Below are 24,271 nucleotides of genomic sequence, written 5' to 3'. Positions count from 1 at the left end.
TTGCATGTGTAGTGCCCTTTTGACAACTGTTTTCCCACTAATTGCATTATGGAACGAACCTTCGCGTGTTGCCCTGTGCTCATTGCTGCGCTTATAATGTGAAGAAATGTTTATCAACATTTTTAAGCGGTACATTCTGATCTGTTGCTTCAGACCCATTTATTTCTAATTCCGTAGCCTAGGCCTACTGGCTGTATGAATTTATGATCTATCGCCCACAACTGTCCCGAGTCCGTTTTGAATAGGCTACTTTTTCTTCTGTAGTAGATTGACATAGGCTCGTGATTTTGCTGTTCGTTACTTGTGGACAGTTATTCTGCCAAGTTCAAAGTGCACATCAGAATTCGGTAAGAAGGACCGCACATCATTGCATTCTCGACTTGCATGTTCTGTTAACATGAATTACCGTAATCGAAATGAGATTTTTAATTTCATTAAAATGTTTCCGGTCAAATGTCCGGAGCCACATTTTCCTAACGGAAACCCTGACACGCACACACAGACTCCGTGCTCTATGTTAGCTTTGCACATGGACAGTTACGCACACACCTGCATCTTTAATGGACTAGGATGTGTTCTGCATTTTTGCATGCTGCTTGTTAATTCACTGCTGGGTGGTGGTGGTAGGCTCTGCTTTCTGTCAACTTAACTGACTGCCGCTCTCACTCCCTTTCCTCCTCTCTCTTGCGTGTGTGTGTGTGTGTGTGTGTGTGTGTGTGTGTGTGTGTTCACGTGGTGTATGGTGGGGGGAGGGGAAGGTTCTCTGCTTTCTGTCAACTTAACTGACTGCCGCTCTCACTCCCTCTTGTTCCACCTCTCTCTCCCTCCCCTCTCACTCCCCCCCCTCTCTCGCTTGCGTGTGTGTGTTCACGTGGTGTCTGGGTGATGTGCTGCTGAAGGGAGGATTCAGGTCACTGCAGGTAACGCTTAGACTCCTGGAAAAGAGGTCTGTCTAGTTGTTCCTGCCTGTGGTCCTGTCGTCATTCTTTTGGCTTCCGTTTTGCTTGAAGAGTCTCATCGCAATGTAAATGAAGCAACACAGAACATTCTAGTAATATTAGTTTTTTTAGCAGTTTGGGTTCTGCCTTTATGAACAGGCTGTTAAAGTGCCTGAACAGCTCGTTGAAATAGTTTTAGTATTAACTGGCAAGGGGAAATATAATAGCCCTTTTTAAAGTTGGGTTGAATTTTATTGTTCAACATTTTTACAAAAGAGGAGACTTATGGACATGTGACACTTCCATAACTTGCCCCTCTCTTCTCTCCTACTGCCTCATCTTCTCTTCCTCTCTTCAGTCGTACTACAGCCGTCCCAGTCTGCCCAGCAATGCCCCCCGGATGCCCCCCAGCAGCACGCCAAGGCCCGTGGCGCCCACACATGTCTACCAGCCAGGCCAACAGATGATGATGATGATCCCCTCACAGCAGATCCCCTTCCCCAACCAACAAGGCCCCGCCTACTTCATACCCGGACAGGTAAACACAACCCCACCCCTTCCTACAGGGTTCTCCATCTTTACTAGGGGCCACTCTCATTCTCTTTACTCAGACATTCACTATACCTTTTGGGACTGTTCCATTGGTTCCTTTGCGCCAGGCAAGCTCAATCAAGTGCCGCTATGGTATTTGGGAAGAAAATAAATGCTATTTGGAAGTAGGCCTGGTAGCAACTAACAATGCAGTTCCCCCTCCCTGTCTGTAAGGGAGGCCTGCCTCCCCCTGGTGACCTGAGTCAGACAAATTCTGCTGAGTCTGGCCTCTGCTCTATGGAGCCAGTTCTGGGACAAAAGCCCCCCCCCCCCCCCCCCATGGCCAGGTGATCAGCTGACCCTCCAGTTCCTTCCTGATTGTGCAGTGATTAAAACACCACAGAGAGAGCAGGATGGGTGTTACTGTGTGTTTGAGGGAGAGGTGTATGTTAGACGTTAGGAGAGGTAGGCCTGCCACAGCTGGTTGGCCATCAAAACCACACTAAAGTGTGTGTGGGACAAAGAAAGGTTGAGGTGTGTTGAATGAGTTATCTGTCTTAACACCTTTTCCATCCTACTCGTTGTTGTTCTGTAGTTGAGCTTTAGCTTGCCTTGAATCCTCTGGGCTTGGGGAACACTCTACAATGTACGTTTAGGTCTTATATCTAAACCATTCTGACATGTCTCTCTCCCTCAGTACCGGTCAACGTACGTGGCCACCCCCCAGCAGTACCCGGTCCCGCCGGGCACCCCAGGCTTCTACCCAGGCACCAGCCCAGCTGAATATGGTACTTATGGTAAGAGGCTCTGTTTGGGGCCTCGCCTGTCGATACCCACCTTTACCCAACAACGCAGGCCGCAGCTTAACACCGCTCTCTCCTGGACACACTGAAAACAGGGATATCAATTCCTGAGATTCATTTAAATGTATTTTCAACAGAATTTCAATTGACTGAATTGAAGAGAAATTGAATTCAACCCTGATACACAGGTCAAATTCCAAACCTGTTACTTATTTCGGCACAAATAAGTTATTCCCAACAGTGTACTCTCTTCCAAATTCCCTAATTTCCCTGTTCAGGTTGTCCAGGACGAAGGCCTCTGGGCTGGTGATGCAGAGTTTGACTGCCCTCTAGTGATATGTGTTCACCTGAACAGGGGCTACAGAAAGCTCACTGGTTGTCCTGAAAACAAGCTTGGTGACCCTGCTCACAAGCCTGTGAGCTATGTAGGGTCTTAGTCTGTACAGTTCAGCAGTGACCTGGTCAGAGCAGTCCATTTATGGTGTCTACTTTAGAAAATGTTGACATGTATTGCTCCAACATGCTTAACAAGATGGCTGATTGTAAATAAGGTTTTGAGACCTGGGGGGGAGTTGTTTGTGTGTGGATATAAACTCAGCAAAAAAGGAAACGTCCCTTTTTCAGGACCCTGTCTTTCAAAGATAAGCCCTGAATGCTGATTGGCTAACAGGTATGACATGTATTTATACTGCTCTAATTACATTGGTAATAGCAATAAGGCACCTCGGGGGTTTGTGATATATGGCCAATATACCATGGCTAAGGGCTGTGTCCAGGCTCTCTGCGTTGCGTCGTGCATAAGAACAGCCCTTAGCCGTGGTTTATTGGCCATATACCACACTCCCTTGGGCCTTATTGCTTAAATATACCACGGCTGTCAGCCAATCAGAATTCATGGCTCAAACCACCCAGTTCATAATGTCCCTCTAATCACTCTGACATCAATGCAATTGAAAATCAAGCCAAACACTTGAGAGCCCTGGCATTGAGTTTGAGTGGAATAGGATCACATGTTGTGCAGCTTTAGCCATCTCTTCATAGGTGGCATGAAAATGAAGCAGGGGAGAAGCTTCCTCCATTGGCTATTCAAGTGCGTACTATTACCATCTTTTCCTTCCTATTCCAACAGGTGCATGATAATGGCCCAGTCTAAATCAACTCATTTCACAAACATTATTTTGTACATGTAAAGACCAGATTAAATTGAGAATAGTCTGATGGGTGAGAATATTATCACTTGTGAATGAATCCCAGCATGTGCAGTCTAAAAGGCAAGAAGTCAGTGTCCTATAACCTAGCCCATAGACCTATATGTTTTGATAAGGTTGGTATCACAACTAAAGTGGCCAAATAATTCCAAGCGTAGCCTATAGGTCTCGGACCCCTGAAACAGGGTTGGAGAGCCCGTAGCCTACAGAGCCCAGTGAAACTTTTTCTTATAAGCCCAGTCATTGCGCAGTCGCGTGTTGAAGACGTATTTATTTTGTGGGCCATTCTGAATAAAAAATACATCTCATATTTATTAGTAGGCTATATGTAAAGACCACAGCCCAAATTGTGACTGCAGTGGGGCTGCTGAGACTTGCTTTAGGTACGGTCATCACCGTAGGGTATGTTTGTATGGTCTATTATTGACCGTTTAGGAGTTGTTTTTTTAGGAAGTCGTATCGTTGTTGCATCTTTATCAGACTCGTCATGGGGTATGTGTGTGTCACATGTCATTAGGTCAGTCTGACACGTGACCCTCCTCTTCACTGGTCATCAGCACCACACTCTCTCTAACAGTCTAGCCTTGATGAGACCGCAACATGATTTATTTTATTTAACCAGACTTGAGTCCAGAGTGAATTGGGGGACATATACAGCTGTGTTCTGATTGCATCTTTCAGTGTGAATAAGATAAGTCTTTGTTTGGGCCCTCTGTTGGTGAACTAGTAGGTTAACTCTGGCATCAATACAGAGCGCGAGCAAGCGAGTGCAGTACCAGTCAAAAGTTTGGACACACATACTCATTCAAGTGTTTTTCTTTCTTTTTACTATTTTCTACATTGTAGAGTAATAGTGAAGACATAAAATAACACACATGGAATCATGTAGTAACCAAAAAAATATATTTCAGATTCTTCAAAGTAGCCACCCTTTGCCTTGACAGCTTTGCACACTCTTGGCATTCTCTCAACCAGCTTCATGAGGCATTCACCTGGAATGCTTTTCAATTAACAGGTGTGCCTTGCTAATTTGTGGAATTTCTTTCCTTCTTAATGCGTTTGAGCCAATCAGCTGTGTTATGACAAGGTAGGGTTGGTATAGAGAAGATAGCCCTATTTGGTAAAAGACCAAGTCCATATTATGGCAAGAACAGCTCAAATAAGTAAAGAGAAATGACAGTCCATCATTACTTTAAGACATGAAGGTCGGTTAATGTGGAAAATAACTTTGAACGTTTCTTCAAGTGCAGTCACAAAGCGCGATGTTGAAATAGGAAAGGAAGACCCAGAGTTATTTCTGCTGCAGAGGATATGTTCATTACATTTTACATTTACATTTTAGTCATTTAGCAGACGCTCTTATCCAGAGCGACTTACAGTAGTGAATGCATACATTTCATACAATTTCATACATTTTTTTTTTTTCTGTGCTGGCCCCCCGTGGTAATCGAACCCACAACCCTGGCGTTGCAAACACCATGCTCTACCAACTGAGCTACAGGGAATCCCCATTAGTTACCAGCCTCCGATTGCAGCCCAAATAAATGCTTCAGAGTTCAAGTAACAGACTCATCTCAACATCAACTGTTCAGAGGGGACTGCGAGAACCACTAAGTCAAATCAAATTGTATTGGTCACATACACATGGTTAGCAGATGTTAATGCGAGTGTAGCGAAATGCTTGTGCTTCTAGTTCAGACAATGCGGTATATCTAACAAGTAATCTAACAAATTCACAACTACCTTATACACACAAATGTAAAGGGATGAATAAGAATATGTTCATATAAATATATAGATGAGCGATGGCCGTGCAGCATAGGCAAGATGCAGTAGATGGTATAGAATACAGTATATACAAATCCTACATTACTCATCTCATATGTAAACATTATTAAAGTGCCGTTATTTAAAGTGACTAGTGATATTAATTTAAGTCCATTTATTAAAGTGGCCAGAGATTTGAGTCTGGATGTTGGCAGCAGCCTCTGTTAGTGATGGCTGTATAACAGTCTGATGGCCTTGAGATAGAAGCTGTTTTTCAGTCTCTCGGTCCCCGCTTTGATGCACCTGTACTGACCTCGCCTTCTGGTTGATAGCGGGGTGAACAGGCAGTGGCTCGGGTGGTTGTTGTCCTTGATGATCTTTTTGGCCTTCCTGTGACATCGGGTGGTGTAGGTGTCCTGGAGGGCAGGTAGTTTGCCCCTGGTGATGCGTTGTGCAGACCTCACTACCCTCTGGAGAGCATTACGGTTGTGGACGGTGCAGTTGCCTTACCAGGCGTTGATACAGCCCGACAGGATGCTCTTGATTGTGCATCTGTAAAAGTTTGTCGGGGTTTTGGGTGACAAGCCAAATTTCTTCAGCCTCCTGAGGTTGAAGAGGCGCTATTGTGCCTTCACCTCGCTGTCTGTGTGGGTGGACCATTCCAGTTTGTTTGTGATGTGTATGCCAAGGAACTTGAAGCTTTCTACCTTCTCCACTACTGTCCCGTCAGTGGATGGGGGGGGTGCTCCCTCTGCTGTTTCCTGAAGTCCACGATCATCTCCTTTTTGTTTTGTTGACGTTGAGTGTGAAGTTATTTTCCGAGGGCCCTCACCTCCTCCCTGTAGGCTGTCTCGTCGTTATTGGTAATCAAGCCTACCACTGTAGTGTCGTCTTGATGATTGAGTTGGAAGCGTGCATGGCCACGCAGTCATTGGTGAACAGGGAGTACAGGAGAGGGCTGAGAACGCACCCTTGTGGGGCGGAGATGTTGTTTCCTACCTTCACCACCTGGGAGCGGCCTGTCAAAGTCCAGGACCCAGTTCCACAGGGCGGGGTCGAGACCCAGGGTCTCGGGCTTGATGACAAGTTTGGAGGGTACTATGGTGTTTAAATGCTGCGCTGTAGTCAATTAACAGCATTCTTACATAGGTATTCCTCTTGTCCAGATGAGAGAGGGCAGTGTAATGGCGATTGCATTGTCAGTGGACCTACTGGAGTGGGTCTAGGGTATCAGGTAGGGTGGAGGTCATATGATCCTTGACTAGTCTCTCAAAGCACTTCATGATAATAGAAGTGAGTGCAACGGGGCGATAGCTCAGGTAACTGAACTAAATGACTTTCTTGGGAACAGGAACAATGGTGACCGTCTTGAAGCATGTGGGGACAGCAGACTGGGATAGGGATTGATTTGAATATTTCCGTGAACACGCCAGCTGGTCTGTACATGCTCTGAGGACACAGCTAGGGATGTTTTCTGGGCCGGCAGCCTTGCGAGGGTTAACACATTTAAATGTTTTACTCACGTTGGCCATTGAGGAGGAGAGCCCACAGGCTTTGGTAGCAGGCTGTGTCAGTGGCACAGTCCGTGATTGGCTGTAAACCCTGCCACATACGTCTCGTGTTTGAGCTGTTGAATTGCGACTACGTTCTCTATACTGACGCGTTGCTTGTTTGATTGCCTTGCGGAGGGAATAGCTACACTGTTTGTATTCGGTCATGTTTCCGGTCGCCATGCCATGATAAAAAGCGGTGATTTGTGCTTTCAGTTTTGTGCAAATGCTGCCATCAATCCACGGTTTCTGGTTAAGAATGGTTTTAATTGCCACAGTGGGTGCGACATCTCTGATGCACTTGCTAATAAACTCGCTCACCGAGTCAGCGTAGCCTCAGACAATAACATTGATGATGTATATCTGGAACATATCCCAGTCCACGTGATCGAAGCAATCTTGAAGCGTGAAATCCAATTAGTCAGACCAGCGTTGGATCGACCTGAGCACGGGCGTTTCCTGTTTTCAGTTTCTGTCCATTGGCTGGGAGCAACAAAATAGGTTCATGGTCAGATTTGCTGAATTGCAGGGCGGGGGAGGGCTTTGTATGCATCGCGGAAGTTAGAGTAGTAATGATCCAGAATGCTACCATCTCGTGTCGTGCATTCGATATGCTGATAGAATTTAGGAAGTCTTGTTCTCGTGTTAGCTTTGTTAAAATCCCCAGCTACAATAAATGCAGCCTCAGGATGTATGGTTTACATAGAGTCCAGAGAAGTTCTTTCAGGGCCGACGAGGTATCTGCTTGGGGGGGGGATGTACTCGGCTGTGACTATAATCAAAGATAATGCGGTCGGTCATTTGATTGTAAGGAATTCTAGGTCAGGTGAACTAAAGTACTTGAGTTCCTGTATGTTGTTGTGATTACACCATGAGTCGTTAATCATAAGGCATACACTCCCGCCCTTCTTACCAGAGAGATGTTTGTTTCTGTCGGCGCGATGCGTGAAGAAACCGGGTGGCTGTACCGACTCTGACAACATATCCCGAGTGAGCCATGTTTCCGTGAAACAGAGAATGTTACAATCTCTGTCTCTCTGGAAGGCAACTCGTGCCCTAATTTCGTCCACCTTGTTATCTAGAGATTGGACATTGGCGAGTAATATGCTCGGAAGCGGTGGATGGTGTGCTCTCCTGAGTCTGACCAGTAGGCTGCTCCGTCTGCCTCTCCTGCGGCGACCGCTTTGTTTTGGGTCGGCCTCTGGGATAAGATCCCATGTCCAGGGTGGTGGTCCAAACAAAGGATCTGCTTCGGGAAAGACGTATTCCTGGTCGTAATGTTGGTAAATTGACATCGCTTTTATGTCCAGCAGTTCTTCCCGGCTGTATGTAATAACACTTGAGATTTTCTGGGCTAACAATGTAAAAAATAATACATAGGAAACTATGCATTTTTTTTGTATGTTTTTTAAATGTTTTTTCTTATTATTGGTGAGATGGTGCCGACAGACAGGGACGCCTCGCTTCAGGTCCTTAGGAAACTATGCATTTTTTTTTTAAGGACCTGAAGTGAGGTGACCATGTCTGTCGGCGCCATCTCACCAATAATAAGAAGACTTTCTTCCTCCTTTTGACTGGTACTGTGTGTATGTCTCACACACACTGCTTGTGGATAAACTTTGAGAGAAATGGGGAAGGACAGACCGAGAGAGGCCAAGTGGATGAGGAAGGAGAGTAGTAAAAAGGAGAGTAGTAAAAAGAGGCTTTGAGCAGTTTTGAGGGCATAACACGGCTGTAGACTGAGAGGAGGAGGACTTCAGAGAAAGGGGTAAGACGATACCATCGTCCCCCCCCCCCCCCCCCCCCCGTGTTTTCCTCTCTCACACTCTCAGGCTGCCATTGAGATGGGGAACCGTGCATTTAGGATGAGCTCCCAGCATAGCTGAGGGTAACTATGTGCTGCTGTCTGGTTAGTCTCCTTTTAGCCCCACTCTCTCCATCCCTCTACTCCCCCATCCCTCTACTCCCCCACTCTCTCCATCCCTCTACTCCCCCATCCCTCTACTCCCTCATCCTCTCCATCCCTCTACTCCCCCATCCTCTCCCACCCTCTACTCCCCCATCCTCTCCATCCCTCTACTCCCCCATCCCTCTACTCCCCCATCCTCTCCATCCCTCTACTCCCCCATCCTCTCCCACCCTCTACTCCCCCATCCTCTCCATCCCTCTACTCCCCCATCCTCTCCCACCCTCTACTCCCCCATCCTCTACTCTCCATCCCTCTACTCCCCCATCCTCTCCCACCCTCTACTCCCCCATCCTCTCCCACCCTCTACTCCCCCACTCTCTCCATCCCTCTACTCCCCCACTCTCTCCATCCCTCTACTCCCCCATCCTCTCCCACCCTCTACTCCCCCATCCCTCTACTCCCCCATCCTCTCCCACCCTCTACTCCCCCACTCTCTCCATCCCTCTACTCCCCCACTCTCTCCATCCCTCTACTCCCCCATCCTCTCCCACCCTCTACTCCCCCATCCCTCTACTCCCCCATCCTCTCCCACCCTCTACTCCCCCACTCTCTCCATCCCTCTACTCCCCCACTCTCTCCATCCCTCTACTCCCCCACTCTCTCCATCCCTCTACTCCCCCACTCTCTCCATCCCTCTACTCCCCCACTCTCTCCATCCCTCTACTCCCCCACTCTCTCCATCCCTCTACTCCCCCATCCTCTCCATCCCTCTACTCCCCCATCCTCTACTCCCCCATCCTCTCCATCCCTCTACTCCCCCATCCCTCTACTCCCCCATCCCTCTACTCCCCCATCCCTCTACTCCCCCACTCTCCATCCCTCTACTCTCCATCCCTCTACTCCCCCATCCTCTCCCTCCCTCTACTCTCCATCCCTCTACTCCCCCATCCTCTCCCACCCTCTACTCCCCCACTCTCTCCATCCCTCTACTCCCCCATCCCTCTACTCCCCCATCCTCTCCCACCCTCTACTCTCCATCCCTCTACTCCCCCATCCTCTCCATCCCTCTACTCCCCCATCCTCTCCATCCCTCTACTCCCCCATCCTCTCCATCCCTCTACTCCCCCATCCTCTCCATCCCTCTACTCCCCCATCCTCTCCCACCCTCTCCATCCCTCTACTCCCCCATCCTCTCCATCCCTCTACTCCCCCATCCTCTCCATCCCTCTACTCCCCCATCCTCTCCATCCCTCTACTCTCCCACCCTCTACTCCCCCATCCTCTCCATCCCTCTACTCCCCCATCCTCTCCATCCCTCTACTCCCCCATCCTCTCCATCCCTCTACTCCCCCATCCTCTCCCACCCTCTACTCCCCCATCCTCTCCATCCCTCTACTCCCCCATCCTCTCCATCCCTCTACTCCCCCATCCTCTCCATCCCTCTACTCCCCCATCCTCTCCATCCCTCTACTCCCCCATCCTCTCCATCCCTCTACTCCCCCATCCTCTCCATCCCTCTACTCCCCCATCCTCTCCCACCCTCTACTCTCCCACCCTCTACTCCCCCATCCTCTCCCACCCTCTACTCTCCCACCCTCTACTCCCCCATCCTCTCCCACCCTCTACTCCCCCATCCTCTCCCTCCCTCTACTCCCCCATCCTCTCCCTCCCTCTACTCCCCCATCCTCTCCCTCCCTCTACTCCCCTATCCTCTCCCTCCCTCTACTCCCCCATCCTCTCCCTCCCTCTACTCCCCCATCCTCTCCCTCCCTCTACTCCCCCATCCTCTCCCTCCCTCTACTCCCCCATCCTCTCCCACTCCCCCATCCTCTCCCACCCTCTCGTCGTGACTCATATCTCTCTTATTTACTGGGATGGGACGCTTTCCAAGAAAGTCCTGTTCACTTTGCTTTCTCTTTTCCTGCATGTTCCATCCTTCTCTCCCTCCCTCCGTCTCAGTACTCGGTGTGGGTTTTGACTATATTTAGTCAGTGCTTTTCTTGGTCAACAATGCAGACTCAGTAATGTGAGTTAGACTGAAATGTGTGCTGAGAGCTACTCACAGGCAGATAGACCAGTTCCTTGAGGGTTTTTTTCTGGGAGAGAAGAGGGGATACCAGTTTCAGAGAGCAGGAGGAGACTGGTTCACACTGTATCTGAGGCCCTTGGAAGGCCAGGTCTGGTAAGACAAATTAACTATGGAGGAGTCATGGATTTCTGAATATGGAGTCTTTTGAATTTGGGATCTCTCTGTGAATGTGGAAAAGACGGGAGTGGGCATGGTGATTGGTGCTCTAGGTTTAGAGTGGGGAAGGATTGGTGGTGGGCAGGCAACTCGATGAGGGAGTGGGCATGGTGATTGGTGTTCTGGGTTTAGAGTGGGGAAGGATTGGTGGTGGGCAGGCAACTCGATGAGGGAGTGGGCATGGTGATTGGTGTTCTGGGTTTAGAGTGGGGAAGGATTGGTGGTGGGCAGGCAACTCGATGAGGGAGTGGGCATGGTGATTGGTGCTCTAGGTTTAGAGTGGGGAAGGATTGGTGGTGGGCAGGCAACTCGATGAGGGAGTGGGCATGGTGATTGGTGTTCTGGGTTTAGAGTGGGGAAGGATTGGTGGTGGGCAGGCAACTCGATGAGGGAGTGGGCATGGTGATTGGTGCTCTGGGTTTAGAGTGGGGAGGGATTGGTGGTGGGCAGGCAACTCGATGAGGGAGTGGGCATGGTGATTGGTGTTCTGGGTTTAGAGTGGGGAAGGATTGGTGGTGGGCAGGCAACTCGATGAGGGAGTGGGCATGGTGATTGGTGCTCTAGGTTTAGAGTGGGGAAGGATTGGTGGTGGGCAGGCAACTCGATGAGGGAGTGGGCATGGTGATTGGTGTTCTGGGTTTAGAGTGGGGAAGGATTGGTGGTGGGCAGGCAACTCGATGAGGGAGTGGGCATGGTGATTGGTGCTCTGGGTTTAGAGTGGGGAAGGATTGGTGGTGGGCAGGCAACTCGATGAGGGAGTGGGCATGGTGATTGGTGTTCTGGGTTTAGAGTGGGGAAGGATTGGTGGTGGGCAGGCAACTCGATGAGGGAGTGCTGTGTCATGATCCTATGGTCTACTTTGGTGTCTTCTGGTCCAGGAACAACCCCTAGTACTTAACATGGATCTGAAGGTGCCTAGAGGCTAGGATTTGTCTGTAGACTTAGCCCCTGTGTCTGGAACACTAGAAAAGTGATTTGTGGTAACAACCTACATTACAGGACCATGTCATTATAACAGAGGAAACCATTGTGCCTATTTCCTGAAGTAACCTAGTCTGTTATCCTTTGTTCAGGCAGGATGAATACTGGAGACATAAAAGATGCTTTAGCTTTGTGAACTTGTAAGGAGCTGCAACTATTTATTAGGAGCCGATCGGTCCGTCTGTCAATACATTTTACTGTAGAGAACGACCAATATGGATTTTTGTGTGCCGATACTGATTTTGGGGGGTCAAGGAGGCTGACAGATATTTTAGGCCGATATTCAATGTCATAAAATTTTAAAATGTTGATGACATTTTCCGTACATTAATGCATCAAGTTTAAAATCAAACAATATGCTTGACTTAGTTTTTACCAATCTAACTACAAAACATAATGGTGATTTTTATTTGAATGAAATCTCTTGGTAAGCTGGGTAAAATAACATGTTAGAGTCCTACTCACAATACAGGTGAATGCATATTCAATAGGAGTGTGTGCATGCATTTAGTTATTGAGCTTGTTTTGGCTGAACAGTGGTGTCAATGGTGCTACAAATTACATTCTGTTTGCCTTCCATTTGGGACTTAGTGCCTTCAGAAAGTATTCATACTAATTTACTTTTGTTGTGTTACAGGCTGATTTCAAAATAGATTTCTCACCCATCTATACACAATGACAAAGTGAAAACATGTTTTTAGAAATTTGGGCAAATCTATTGACAATAAAATATAGAAATGTTCTAATTTACATAAGTATTCACACCCTTGCGTCAGTACTTTGTAGAAGCACCTTTGGCAGCAATTACAGCTGTAAGTCTAAGAGCTTTCCACACCTGGATTGTGCTACATTTGCGCATTATTCTTCTCAAAATTCTTCAAGCTCTGTCAAATTGATTGTTGATCATTTTCAGGTCTTACCATAGATTGAAGTCAAAACTGTAACTCAGCCACTCTGGCCACTGTCTTCTTGGTAAGCAACTCCAGTGTAGATTTGGCCTTGTGTTTCAGGCTATTGTCCTGCTAAAAGGTGAATTTATCTACCAGAGTCTGGTGGAAAGTAGACTGAACAAGGTGTTCCTCTAGAATTTTGCTGTGCTTAGGTCCGTTCAGTTTTTTTTTATCCCAAAAAGCTCCCCAGTCCTTAACAATTACAAGAATACCCATAACATGATGCAGCCACCACTATGCTTGAAAATATAGAGTGGTACTCTCTAATGTGTTGTATTGGATTTGCCCCAAACATAACACTATTCAGAACAAAAAGTGAATTGCTTTGCCACACTTCTTGCAATATTATTTTAGTGCCTTGTTGCAAACAGGATGTATGTTTGGGAATATTTGTATTCTGTACAGACATCCTCCTTTCCACTCTGTCCATTAGGTTAGTAACAGTGAAAAGGCGACTCCGGGATGCTGGCCTTCTAGCCAGAGTTCCTCTGTTCGTTTGTCCATCTTAATCTTTTTTTTTTTTATTGGCCAGTCTGAGATATGGCTTTTTCTTTGCAACTCTGCCTAGAAGGCCAGCATCCCGGAGTCGCCTCTTCACTGTTGACGTTGAGACTGGTGTTTTGCGGGTATTATTTAATGAAGCTGCCAGTTGAGGACTTGTGAGGAATTTGTTTCTTAAACTAGACACACTAATGTACTTGTCCTCTTGCTCAGTTGTGCCTCCCACTCTTTCTATTCTGGTTAGAGCCAGTTTGCGCTGTTCTGTGGAGGGAGTAGTACACAGCGTTGTACGAGATCTTCAGTTTCTTGGCAATTTCTTGCATGGAATAGCCTTCATTTCTCAGACCAAAAAAAGACTGACGAGTTTCAGAAGAAAGGTGTGTGTGTGTGTGTGTGTGTGTGTGTGTGTGTGTTGATTTATTTATTTATTTATTTTAAAAAAAAAATGCATTTGGGGGTTCGATTACAGGCTCAAAATGGCCAGAAACAAAGACCTTTCTTCTGAAACTCGTCAGTCTTTTCTTGGTCTGAGAAATGAAGGCTTTTTTTTCTCACCTTTATTCAACCAGGTAGCCCAGTTGAGAACAAGTTCTCAATTACAACTGCGACCTGGCCAAGATAAAGCAAAGCAGTGCGACACAAATAAGAGTTACACATGGGATAAACAAACATACACTCAATAACACAATAGAAAAATCTATATACAGGTTGTGCAAATGTAGTAAGATTAGGGAGGTAAGGCAATAAATAGGCCATAGTGGTGAAATAATTACAATGTAGCAATTAAACACTGGAGTGATAGATGTGCAGAAGATGAATGTGCAAGTAAAGATACTGGGGTGCAAAGGAACGAAAAAATAAATAACAATATGGGGATGAGGTAGTTGGGTGGGCTATTTACTGCTCTGACAGCTCATGCTTAAAGCTAGTGAGGGAGATATAAGGCTTAGGTGATCTAATTTTTTTATTTTTTTTAATAAAAAAATAAAAATTGCAATTCGTTCCAGTCATTGGCAGCAGAGAACTGGAAGGAAAGGAGGTGTTGGCTTTGGGGGATGACCAGTGAAATTTACCTGCTGGAGCACGTGCTACGGGTGAGTGCCGCTATGGTGACCAGTGAGCTGAGATAAGGCGGGGCTTTACCTAGCAAAGACTTATAGATGACCTGGAGCCAGTGGGTTTGGCGACGAATATGAAGCGAGGGCCAGCCAACGAGGGCATACAGGTCGCAGTGGTGGGTAGTATATGGGGCTTTGGCGACAAAACGGATGGCACTGTGATAGACTGCATCCAATTTGCTGAGAAGTGTTGACGGCTATTTTGTAAATGACATTGCCGAAGTCAAGGATCGGTAGGATAGTCTGTTTTACGAGGGTGTGTTTGGCAGCGTTAGTGAAGGAGGCTTTGTTGCAAAATAGGAAGACGATTCTAGATTTAATTTTGGATTGGAGATGCTTAATGTGAGTCTGGAAGGAGAGTTTACAGTCTAACCAGACACCTAGGAATATGTGGACAACTACAAATACCTAAGTCAGAACTGTCCAGCGTAGTGATGCTGGACGGGCAGGCAGGTGCGGGCAGCGATCGGTTTAAGAGCATGCATTCAGTTTTGCTTGCATTTAAGAGCAGTTGGAGGCCACGGGAGGAGTGTTGTATGGCATTGAAGCTCGTATGGAGGTTTGTTAACACTGTGTCCAAAGAAGGGCCAGATGTATACAGAATGGTGTCGTCTGCATAGAGGTAGATCAGAGAATCACCCGCAGCAAGAGCGACATCATTGATGTATACCGAGAAAAGAGTCGGCCCGAGAATTGAACCCTATGGCACCCCCATAGAGACTGCCAGAGGTCCGGACAACAGGCCATCAGATTTGACACACTGAACTCTGACAAGTAGTTGGTGAACCAGGTGAGGCAGTCATTTGAGAATCCAAACAACAACAACAAAAAATGTATGAAATGTATGCTCTGGATAAGAGCGTCTGCTAAATGACTAAAATGTAAATGTAAGGCTGTTGAGTCTGATAAGTCTAAGAATGGATGACCGCGGCAGCTTTCCAAACTTTTGGGGATCTCAGACATGAAAGAGGTTGAACATGCTGGTAATAGGGTTTGCAACAATTGCGGAAGATAATTTTAGGAAGAGAGGGTCCAGATTGTCTAGCCCAGCTGATTTGTAGGGGTCCAGATTTTGCAGCTCTTTCAGACCGTCTTTCCTAGCCTCAGTGACGTGAGCAGCTGGGAGGGGGTGCTCTTATTCTCCTTGGACTTTACAGTGTCCCAGAACTTTTTGGAGTTTCTACTACAGGATGTACATTTCTGTTTGAAAAAGCTAGCCTTTGCTTTTCTAACGGCCTGTGTATATTGGTTCCAAACTTCCCTGAAAAGTTGCATATCACGGGGGCTATTCGATGCTAATCCAGTACGCCACAGGATGTTTTTGTGCTGGTCAAGGGCAGTCAAGTCTGGAGTGAACCAAGGGCCATATCTGTTCTTAGTTCTAAAATTATTTTTGTTATGCTGAGCTATAGTCAATGAACAGCATTCTTGCATAGGTATTCCTATTGTCCAGATGGGATAGGGCAGTGTGATGGCGATTTTAATCGTCTGTGGACCTATTGGTGCGGTAAGCAAATTAAAGTGGATCTAGGGTGACGGGTAAAGTGGAGGTGATATGATCAAAGCACTTCATCATGACAGAAGTGAGGGCTATGGGGTGATAGTAATTTAGTTAAGTTACCTTTGCCTTCTTGGGTACAGGAACGATGGTGGCCGTCTTGAAGCGTGTATATACGTGTGTATGTGTGTGTGTAACTGCTAAAAAAATAAAGGGAACACTAAAATAACACATCCTAGATCTGAATGAATGAAATAATCTTATTAAATACTTTTCTTTACATAGTTGAATGTGCTGACAACAAAATCACACAAAAATAATCAATGGAAATCCAATTTATCAACCCATGGAGGTCTGGATTTGGAGTCACACTCAAAATTAAAGTGGAAAACCACACTACAGGCTGATCCAACTTTGATGTAATGTCCTTAAAACAAGTCAAAATGAGGCTCAGTAGTGTGTGTGGCCTCCACGTGCCTGTATCAAATCAAATTTATTTTTATATAGCCCTTCGTACATCAGCTGATATCTCAAAGTGCTGTACAGAAACCCAGCCTAAAACCCCAAACAGCAAGCAAAGCATGTGAAAGAAGCACGGTGGCTAGGAAAAACTCCCTAGGAAAAACTCCCTAGAAAGGCCAAAAACCTAGGAAGAAACCTAGAGAGGAACCAGGCTATGAGGGGTGGCCAGTCCTCTTCTGGCTGTGCAGGGTGGATATTATAACAGAACATGGTCAAGATGTTAAAATGTTCATAAATGACCAGCATGGTCAAATAATAATAATCATAGTAGTTGTCGAGGGTGCAACAAGCACGTCCGGTGAACAGGTCCGGGTTCCATAGCCGCAGGCAGAACAGTTGAAACTGGAGCAGCAGCACGGCCAGGTGGACTGGGGACAGCAAGGAGTCATCATACCAGGAAGTCCTGAGGCATGGTCCTAGGGCTCAGGTCCTCCGAGAGAAAGACAGAAAGAGAGAATTAGAGAGAGCATATTTAAATTCACACAGGACACCGGATAAGACGAGAAATACTCCAGATGTAACAGACTGACCCTAGCCCCCCGACACATAAACTACTGCAGCATAAATACTGGAGGCTGAGACAGGAGGGATCAGAAGACACTGTGGCCCCATCCGATGATACCCCCGGACAGGGCCAAACAGGCAGGATATAACCCCACCCACTTTGCCAAAGCACAGCCCCCACACCACTAGAGGGATGTCTCCAACCACCAACTTACCGTCCTAAGACAAGGCCGAGTATAGCCCACAACGATCTCCGCCATGGCACAACCCAAGGGGGGGGCGCCAACCCAGACAGGAAGACCACGTCAGTGACTCAACCCATTCAAGTGACGCACCCCTCCCATGGACGGCATGGAAGAACACCAGTAAGCCAGTGACTCAGCCCCTGTAAAAGGGTTAGAGGCAGAGAATCCCAGTGGAAAGAGGGGAACCGGCCAGGCAGAGACAGCAAGGGCGGTTCGTTGCTCCAGCCTTTCCGTTCACCTTCACACTCCTGGGCCAGACTATACTTAATCATAGGACCTACTGAAGAGAAGTCTTCAGTAAAGACTTAAAGGTTGAGACTGAGTCTGCGTCTCTCACATTGGTAGGCAGACCATTCCATAAAAATGGAGCTCTATAGGAGAAAGCCCTACCTCCAGCCGTTTGCTTAGAAATTCTAGGGACAATTAGGAGGCCTGCGTCTTGTGACCGTAGCGTACGTGTAGGTATGTACGGCAGGACCAAATCGGAAAGATAGGTAGGAGCAAGCCCATGTAATGCTTTGTAGGTTAGCAGTAAAACCTTGAAATCAGCCCTTGCCTTAACAGGAAGCCAGTGTAGGGAGGCTAGCACTGGAGTAATATGATCACATTTTTTGGTTCTAGTCAGGATTCTAGCAGCCGTATTTAGCACTAACTGAAGTTTATTTAGTGCTTTATCCGGGTAGCCGGAAAGTAGAGCATTGCAGTAGTCCAGCCTAGAAGTAACAAAAGCATGGATTAATTTTTCTGTGTCATTTTTGGACAGAAAGTTTCTGATTTTTGCAATGTTACGTAGATGGAAAAAAGCTGTCCTTGAAACAGTCTTGATATGTTCTTCAAAAGAGAGATCAGGGTCCAGAGTAACGCCGAGGTCCTTCACAGTTTTATTTGAGACGACTGTACAACCATCCAGATTCATTGTCAGATTCAACAGAAGATCTCTTTGTTTCTTGGGACCTAGAACAAGCATCTCTGTTTTGTCCGAGTTTAAGAGTAGAAAGTTTGCAGCCATCCACTTCCTTATGTCTGAGACACAGGCTTCTAGCGAGGGCAATTTTGGGGCTTCACCATGTTTCATTGAAATGTACAGCTGTGTGTCGTCCGCATAGCAGTGAAATTTAACATTATGTTTTCGAATGACATCCCCAAGAGGTAAAATATATAGTGAAAACAATAGTGGTCCTAAAACGAAACCTTGAGGAACACCGAAATTTACAATTGATTTGTCAGAGGACAAACCATTCAGAGACAAACTGATATCTTTCCGACAGATAAGATCTAAACCAGGCCAGAACTTGTCCATGTAGACCAATTTGGGTTTCCAATCTCTCCAAAAGAATGTGGTGATCGATGGTATCAAAAGCGGCACTAAGATCTAGGAGCACGAGGACAGACGCAGAGCCTCGGTCTGACGTCATTAAAAGGTCATTTACCACCTTCACAAGTGCAGTCTCAGTGCTATGATGGGGTCTAAAACCAGACTGAAGCGTTTCGTATACATTGTTTGTCTTCAGGAAGGCAGTGAGTTGCTGTGCAACAGCTTTTTCAAAATTTTTTGAGAGGAATGGAAGATTCGATATAGGCCGATAGTTTTTTTATAATTTCTGGATCAAGATTCGGCTTTTTCAAGAGAGGCTTTTTTACTGCCACTTTTAGTGAGCTTGGTACACATCCGGTGGATAGAGAGCCGTTTATTATGTTCAACATAGGAGGGCCAAGCACAGGAAGCAGCTCTTTCAGTAGTTTAGTTGGAATAATGTCCAGTATGCAGCTTGAGGGTTTGGAGGCCATTATTATTTTCATCATTGTGTCAAGAGATATAGTACTAAAACACTTTAGTGTCTCCCTTGATCCTAGGTCGTGGCAGAGTTGTGTAGACTCAGGACAATGGAGCTTTGGAGGAATACCCAGATTTAAAGAGGAGTCTGTAATTTGCTTTCTAATGATCATGATCTTTTCCTCAAAGAAGTTCATAAATTTATTACTGCTGAAGTGAAAGCCATCCTCCATTTGCGAAGGCTGCTTTTTAGTTAGCTTTACGACAGTATCAAAAAGAAATTTCGGATTGTTCTTATTTTCCTCACTTAAGTTGGAAAAATAGGATGATCGAGCAGCAGTGAGGGCTCTTCGATACTGCACGGTACTGTCTTTCCAAGCTAGTCGGAAGACTTCCAGTTTGGTGTGGCGCCATTTCCGTTCCAATTTTCTGGAAGCTTGCTTCAGAGCTTGTGTATTTTCTGTATACCAGGGAGCTAGTTTCTTATGACAGATGTTTTTAGGGGTGCAACTGCATCTAGGGTATTGCGCAAGGTTAAATTGAGTTCCTCAGTTAGGTGGTTAACTGATTTTTGTCCTCTGACGTCCTTGGGTAGGCAGAGGCAGTCTGGGTAGGCAGAGGCAGTCTGGGTAGGCCTTGGGTAGGCAGAGTCCTTGGGTAGGCAGAGGCAGTCTGTATGACCTCCCTACAACGCCTGGGCATGCTCCTGATGAGGTGGCGGATGGTCTCCTGAGGGATCTCCTCCCAGACCTGGACTAAAGCATCCGCCAACTCCTGGACAGTCTGTGGTGCAACGTGGCGTTGGTGGATGGAGCGAGACATGATGTCCCAGATGTGCTCAATTGGATTCAGGTCTGGGGAACGGGCGGGCCAGTCCATAGCATCAATGCCTTCCTCTTGCAGGAACTGCTGACACACTCCAGCCACATGAGGTCTAGCATTGTCTTGCATTAGGAGGAACCCAGGGCCAACCGCACCAGCATATGGTCTCACAAGGGGTCTGAGGATCTCATCTCGGTACCTAATGGCAGTCAGACTACCTCTGGCGAGCACATGGAGGGCTGTGCGGCCCCCCAAAGAAATGCCACCCCACACCATGACTGACCCACCGCCAAACCGGTCATGCTGGAGGATGTTTCAGGCAGCAGAACGTTCTCCACAGCGTCTCCAGACTCTGTCATGTCTGTCACATGTGCTAAGTGTGAACCTGCTTTCATCTGTGAAGAGCACAGGGCGCCAGTGGCGAATTTGCCAATCTTGGTGTTCTCTGGCAAATGCCAAACGTCCTGCACGGTGTTGGGCTGTAAGCACAACCTCCACTTGTGGACGTCGGCCCCTCATACCACCCTCATGGAGTCTGTTTCTGACCGTTTGAGCAGACACATGCACATTTGTGGCCTGCTGGAGGTCTATTTGCAGGGCTCTGGCAGTGCTCCTCCTGCTCCTCCTTGCACAAAGGCGGATGTAGCGGTCCTGCTGCTGTGTTGTTGCCCTCCTACGGCCTCCTCCACGTCTCCTGATGTACTGGCCTGTCTCCTGGTAGCGCCTCCATGCTCTGGACACTACGCTGACAGACACAGCAAACCTTCTTGCCACAGCTCGCATTGATGTGCCATCCTGGATGAGCTGCACTACCTGAGCCACTTGTGTGGGTTGTAGACTCCGTCTCATGCTACCACTAAAGTGAAAGCACCGTCAGCATTCAAAAGTGACCAAAACATCAGCCAGGAAGCATAGGAACTGAGAAGTGGTCTGTGGTCACCACCTGCAGAACCACTCCTTTATTGGAGGTGTCTTGCTAATTGCCTATAATTTCCACCTGTTGTCTATTCCATATGCACAACAGCATGTGAAATGTATTGTCAATCAGTGTTGCTTCCTAAGTGGACAGTTTGATTTCACAGAAGTGTGATTGACTTGGAGTTACATTGTGTTGTTTGAGTGTTCCCTTTATTTTTTTGAGCAGTGTATGTATATATATATACACACACACGGACGGACGGACGGACGTTTGCATACACCTTAGCCAAATACGTTAACTCAGATTTTCACAATTCCTGACATTTAATTCCAGTAAAAATTCCCTGTTTTAGGTCAGTTAGGATCACCACTTTTTATTTGAAGATTGTGAAATGTCAGAATAATAGTAGAGAATGATTTATTTAAGCTTTTATTTCTTTCATCACATTCCCAGTGGGTCAGAAGTTTACATACTCTCAATTAGTATTTGGTAGCATTGCCTTTAAATTGTTTAACTTGGGTCAATTGTTTCGGGTAGCCTTCCACAAGCTTCCCACAATAAGTTGGGTGAATTTTGGCCCATTCCTCCTGACAGAGCTGGTGTAATTGAGTCAGGTTTGTAGGCCTCCTTGCTCGCACATGCTTTTTCAGTTCTGTCCACAGATTTTCTATAGGATTGAGGTCAGGGCTTTGTGATGGCCACTCCAATACCTTGATTTTGTTGTCCTTAAGCCATCTTGCCACAACTTTGGAAGTATGCTTGGGGTCATTGTCCATTTGGAAGACCCATTTGCGCCCAAGATTTAACTTCCTGACTTATGTCTTGAGATGTTGCTTCAATATATCCACATAATTTTCCATCCTCATGATGCCATCTATTTTGTGAAGTGCACCAGTCCCTCCTGCAGCAAAGCACCCCCAGAACATAATTCTGCCATCCTATGCTTCACGGTTGGGATGCTGTTCTTCGGCTTGCAAGCTTCCCCCTTATCCTCCAAACATAATGATGGTCTATATGGCCAAACAATTCTATTTTTCTTTCATCAGACCAGAGGACATTTCTCCAAAAAGTACGATCTTTGTCCCCATGTACAGTTGCAAATCGTAGTCTGGCTTTTTTATGGCGGTTTTGGAGCATTGGCTTCTGCCTTGCTGAGGGGCCTTCCAGGTTGTTTTGATATAGGACTCATTTGACTGTGGATGTAGATGCCTTTTGTACCAGTTTCCTCCAGCATCTTCACAAGGTCTTTTGCTGCTGTTCCGGGATTGATTTGCACTTTTCGCAACAAAGTACGTTCATCTCTAGGAGACAGAATGCGTCTCCTTCCTGAGCGGTATGATGGCTGCGTGGTCCCACGGTGTTTATACTTGCGCGCTATTGTTTGTACAGATGAATGTGGTACATTCAGGCGTTTGGAAATTGCTCCCAAGGATGAACCAGACTTGTGGAGGTCTACCATTTTTCTTTCTGTGGTCTGGGCTGATTTCTTTTGATTTTCCCATGATGTCAAGCAAAGTGCCACTGAGTTTGAAGGTAGGCCTTGAAATACATCCACAGGTACACCTCCAATTGACTCAAATGATGTCAATTAGCCTATCAGAAGCTTCTAAAGCCCATGACATTTATTTTCTGTAATTTTACAAGCTGTTTAAAGGCACATGCAACTTAGTGTATGTAAACTTCTGACCCACTGGAATTGTGAACGTGAATTCTAAGTTAAATAATCTGTCTGTAAACAATTGTTGGGAAAATTACTTGTGTCATGCACAAAGTACAGTCGTGGCCAAAAGTTTTGAGAATGACACAAATATAATTTTCACAAAGTTCGTTGCTTCAGTGTCTTTAGATATTTTTGTCAGATGTTACTATGGAATGCTGAAGTATAATTACAAGCATTTCATAAGTGTCAAATGCTTTTGACAATTACATGAATTTGATGTAAAGAGTCGATATTTGTAGTGTTGACCCTTCTTTTTCAAGACCTCTGCAATCTGCCCTGGCATGCTGTCAATTAACTTCTGGGCCACATCCTGACTGATGGCAGCCCATTCTTGCATAATCAATGCTTGGAGTTTGTCAGAATTTGTGGGTTTTTGTTTGTCCACCCTCCTCTTGAGGATTGACCACAAATTCTCAATGGGATTAAGGTCTGTTTCCTGGCCATGGACCCAAAATATCAATGTTTTGTTCCCCGAGCCACTTAGTTATCACTTTTGCCTTATGGCAAGGTGCTCCATCATGCTGGAAAAGGCATTGTTCGTCACCAAACTGTTCCTGAATGGTTGGGAGAAGGTGCTCTTGGAGGATGTGTTGGTACCATTCTTTATTCATGGCTGTGTTCTTAAGCAAAATTGGCTTGGCAAAACTCCCTTGGCTGAGAAGCAACCCCACACATGAATTGTCTCAGGATGCTTTACTGTTGGCATGACACAGGACTGATGGTAACGCTCACCTTGTCTTCTCCGGACAAGCTTTTTTCTGGATGCCCAAAACAATCGGAAAGGGGATTCATCAGAGAAAATGACTTTACCCCAGTCCTCAGCAGCCCAATCACTGTACCTTTGCAGAATATCAGTCTGTCCCTGGTGTTTTTCCTGGAGAGAAGTGGCTTTTTTGCTGCCCTTCTTGACACCAGGCTATCCTCCAAAAGTCTTCGCCTCACTGTGCGTGCAGATGCACTCACACCTGCCTGCTGCCATTCCTGACCAAGCTCTGTACTGGTGGTGCCCCGATCCCGCAGCTGAATGAATCAATCATCGCTTGTTGGACTTTCTTGGGCACCCTGAAGCCTTCTTCACAACAATTGAACCGCTCTCCTTGAAGTTCTTGATGATCCGATAAATGGTTGATTTTAGGTGCAATCTTACTGGCAACAATATCCTTGCCTGTGAAGCCCTTTTTGTGCAAAGCAATGATGATGGCACGTGTTTCCTTGCAGGTAACCATGGTTGACAGAGGAAGAACAATGATTCCAAGCACCACCCTCCTTTTGAAGCTTCCAGTTTGTTATTCGAACTCAATCATCATGACAGAGTGATCTCCAGCTTTGTCCTCGTCAACACTCACACCTGTGTTAACGAGAGAATCACTGACATGTCAGCTGGTCCTTTTGTGGCAGGGCTGAAATGCAGTGGAAATGTTTTTTGGGGATTCGGTTCATCTGCATGGCGAAGAGGGACTTTGCAATTCATCTGATCACTTTTCATAACATTCTGGAGTATATGCAAATTGCCATCATGCAAACTGAGGCAGCGGACTTTGAAAATTAATATTTGTCATTCTCAAAACTTTTTCCTCAATCTACAAACATTACCTCAGAATTTTTTCCCCAATGTATTACAAATAAAACACATCTTATTTACATAAGTATTCAGACCCTTTGCTATAATCTCAATTGAGCTCAGGTGCGTCCTGTTTCCTTTGATCATCCTTGATGTTTCTACAACTTGATTGCAGTCCACCTGTGGTAAATTCATTTGATTGGAC

General features: G+C 46.3%; 1 protein-coding gene across 13 annotated transcripts in view; it reads left to right on the top strand.

Moving 5' to 3' along the window:
- Window positions 1–24,271, top strand: part of LOC106613115 (eukaryotic translation initiation factor 4 gamma 1) — a 70,314-nt gene that overhangs the window by 10,014 nt on the left and 36,029 nt on the right. For 11 of the 13 annotated variants that reach the window (XM_045724719.2, XM_082956396.1, XM_082956402.1 and 8 more), the window contains 2 exons: window positions 1,297–1,476; window positions 2,167–2,266. In XM_045724719.2, coding sequence (XP_045580675.1) covers window positions 1,297–1,476; window positions 2,167–2,266 — 280 coding nt within the window. The remainder of the gene's footprint in view (window positions 1–1,296; window positions 1,477–2,166; window positions 2,267–24,271) is intronic. The other 2 variants (XM_082956401.1, XM_082956400.1) reach the window with 1 other exon arrangement.

Source organism: Salmo salar, chromosome 09 (assembly GCF_965601325.2).
Source record: "Salmo salar chromosome 09, fSalSal1, whole genome shotgun sequence".
In the NCBI taxonomy this organism is placed as follows: Eukaryota; Metazoa; Chordata; class Actinopteri; order Salmoniformes; family Salmonidae; genus Salmo; species Salmo salar.
Note: the sequence above shows the minus strand (reverse complement) of the source record. Positions and strands in the feature narration are given on the sequence as shown.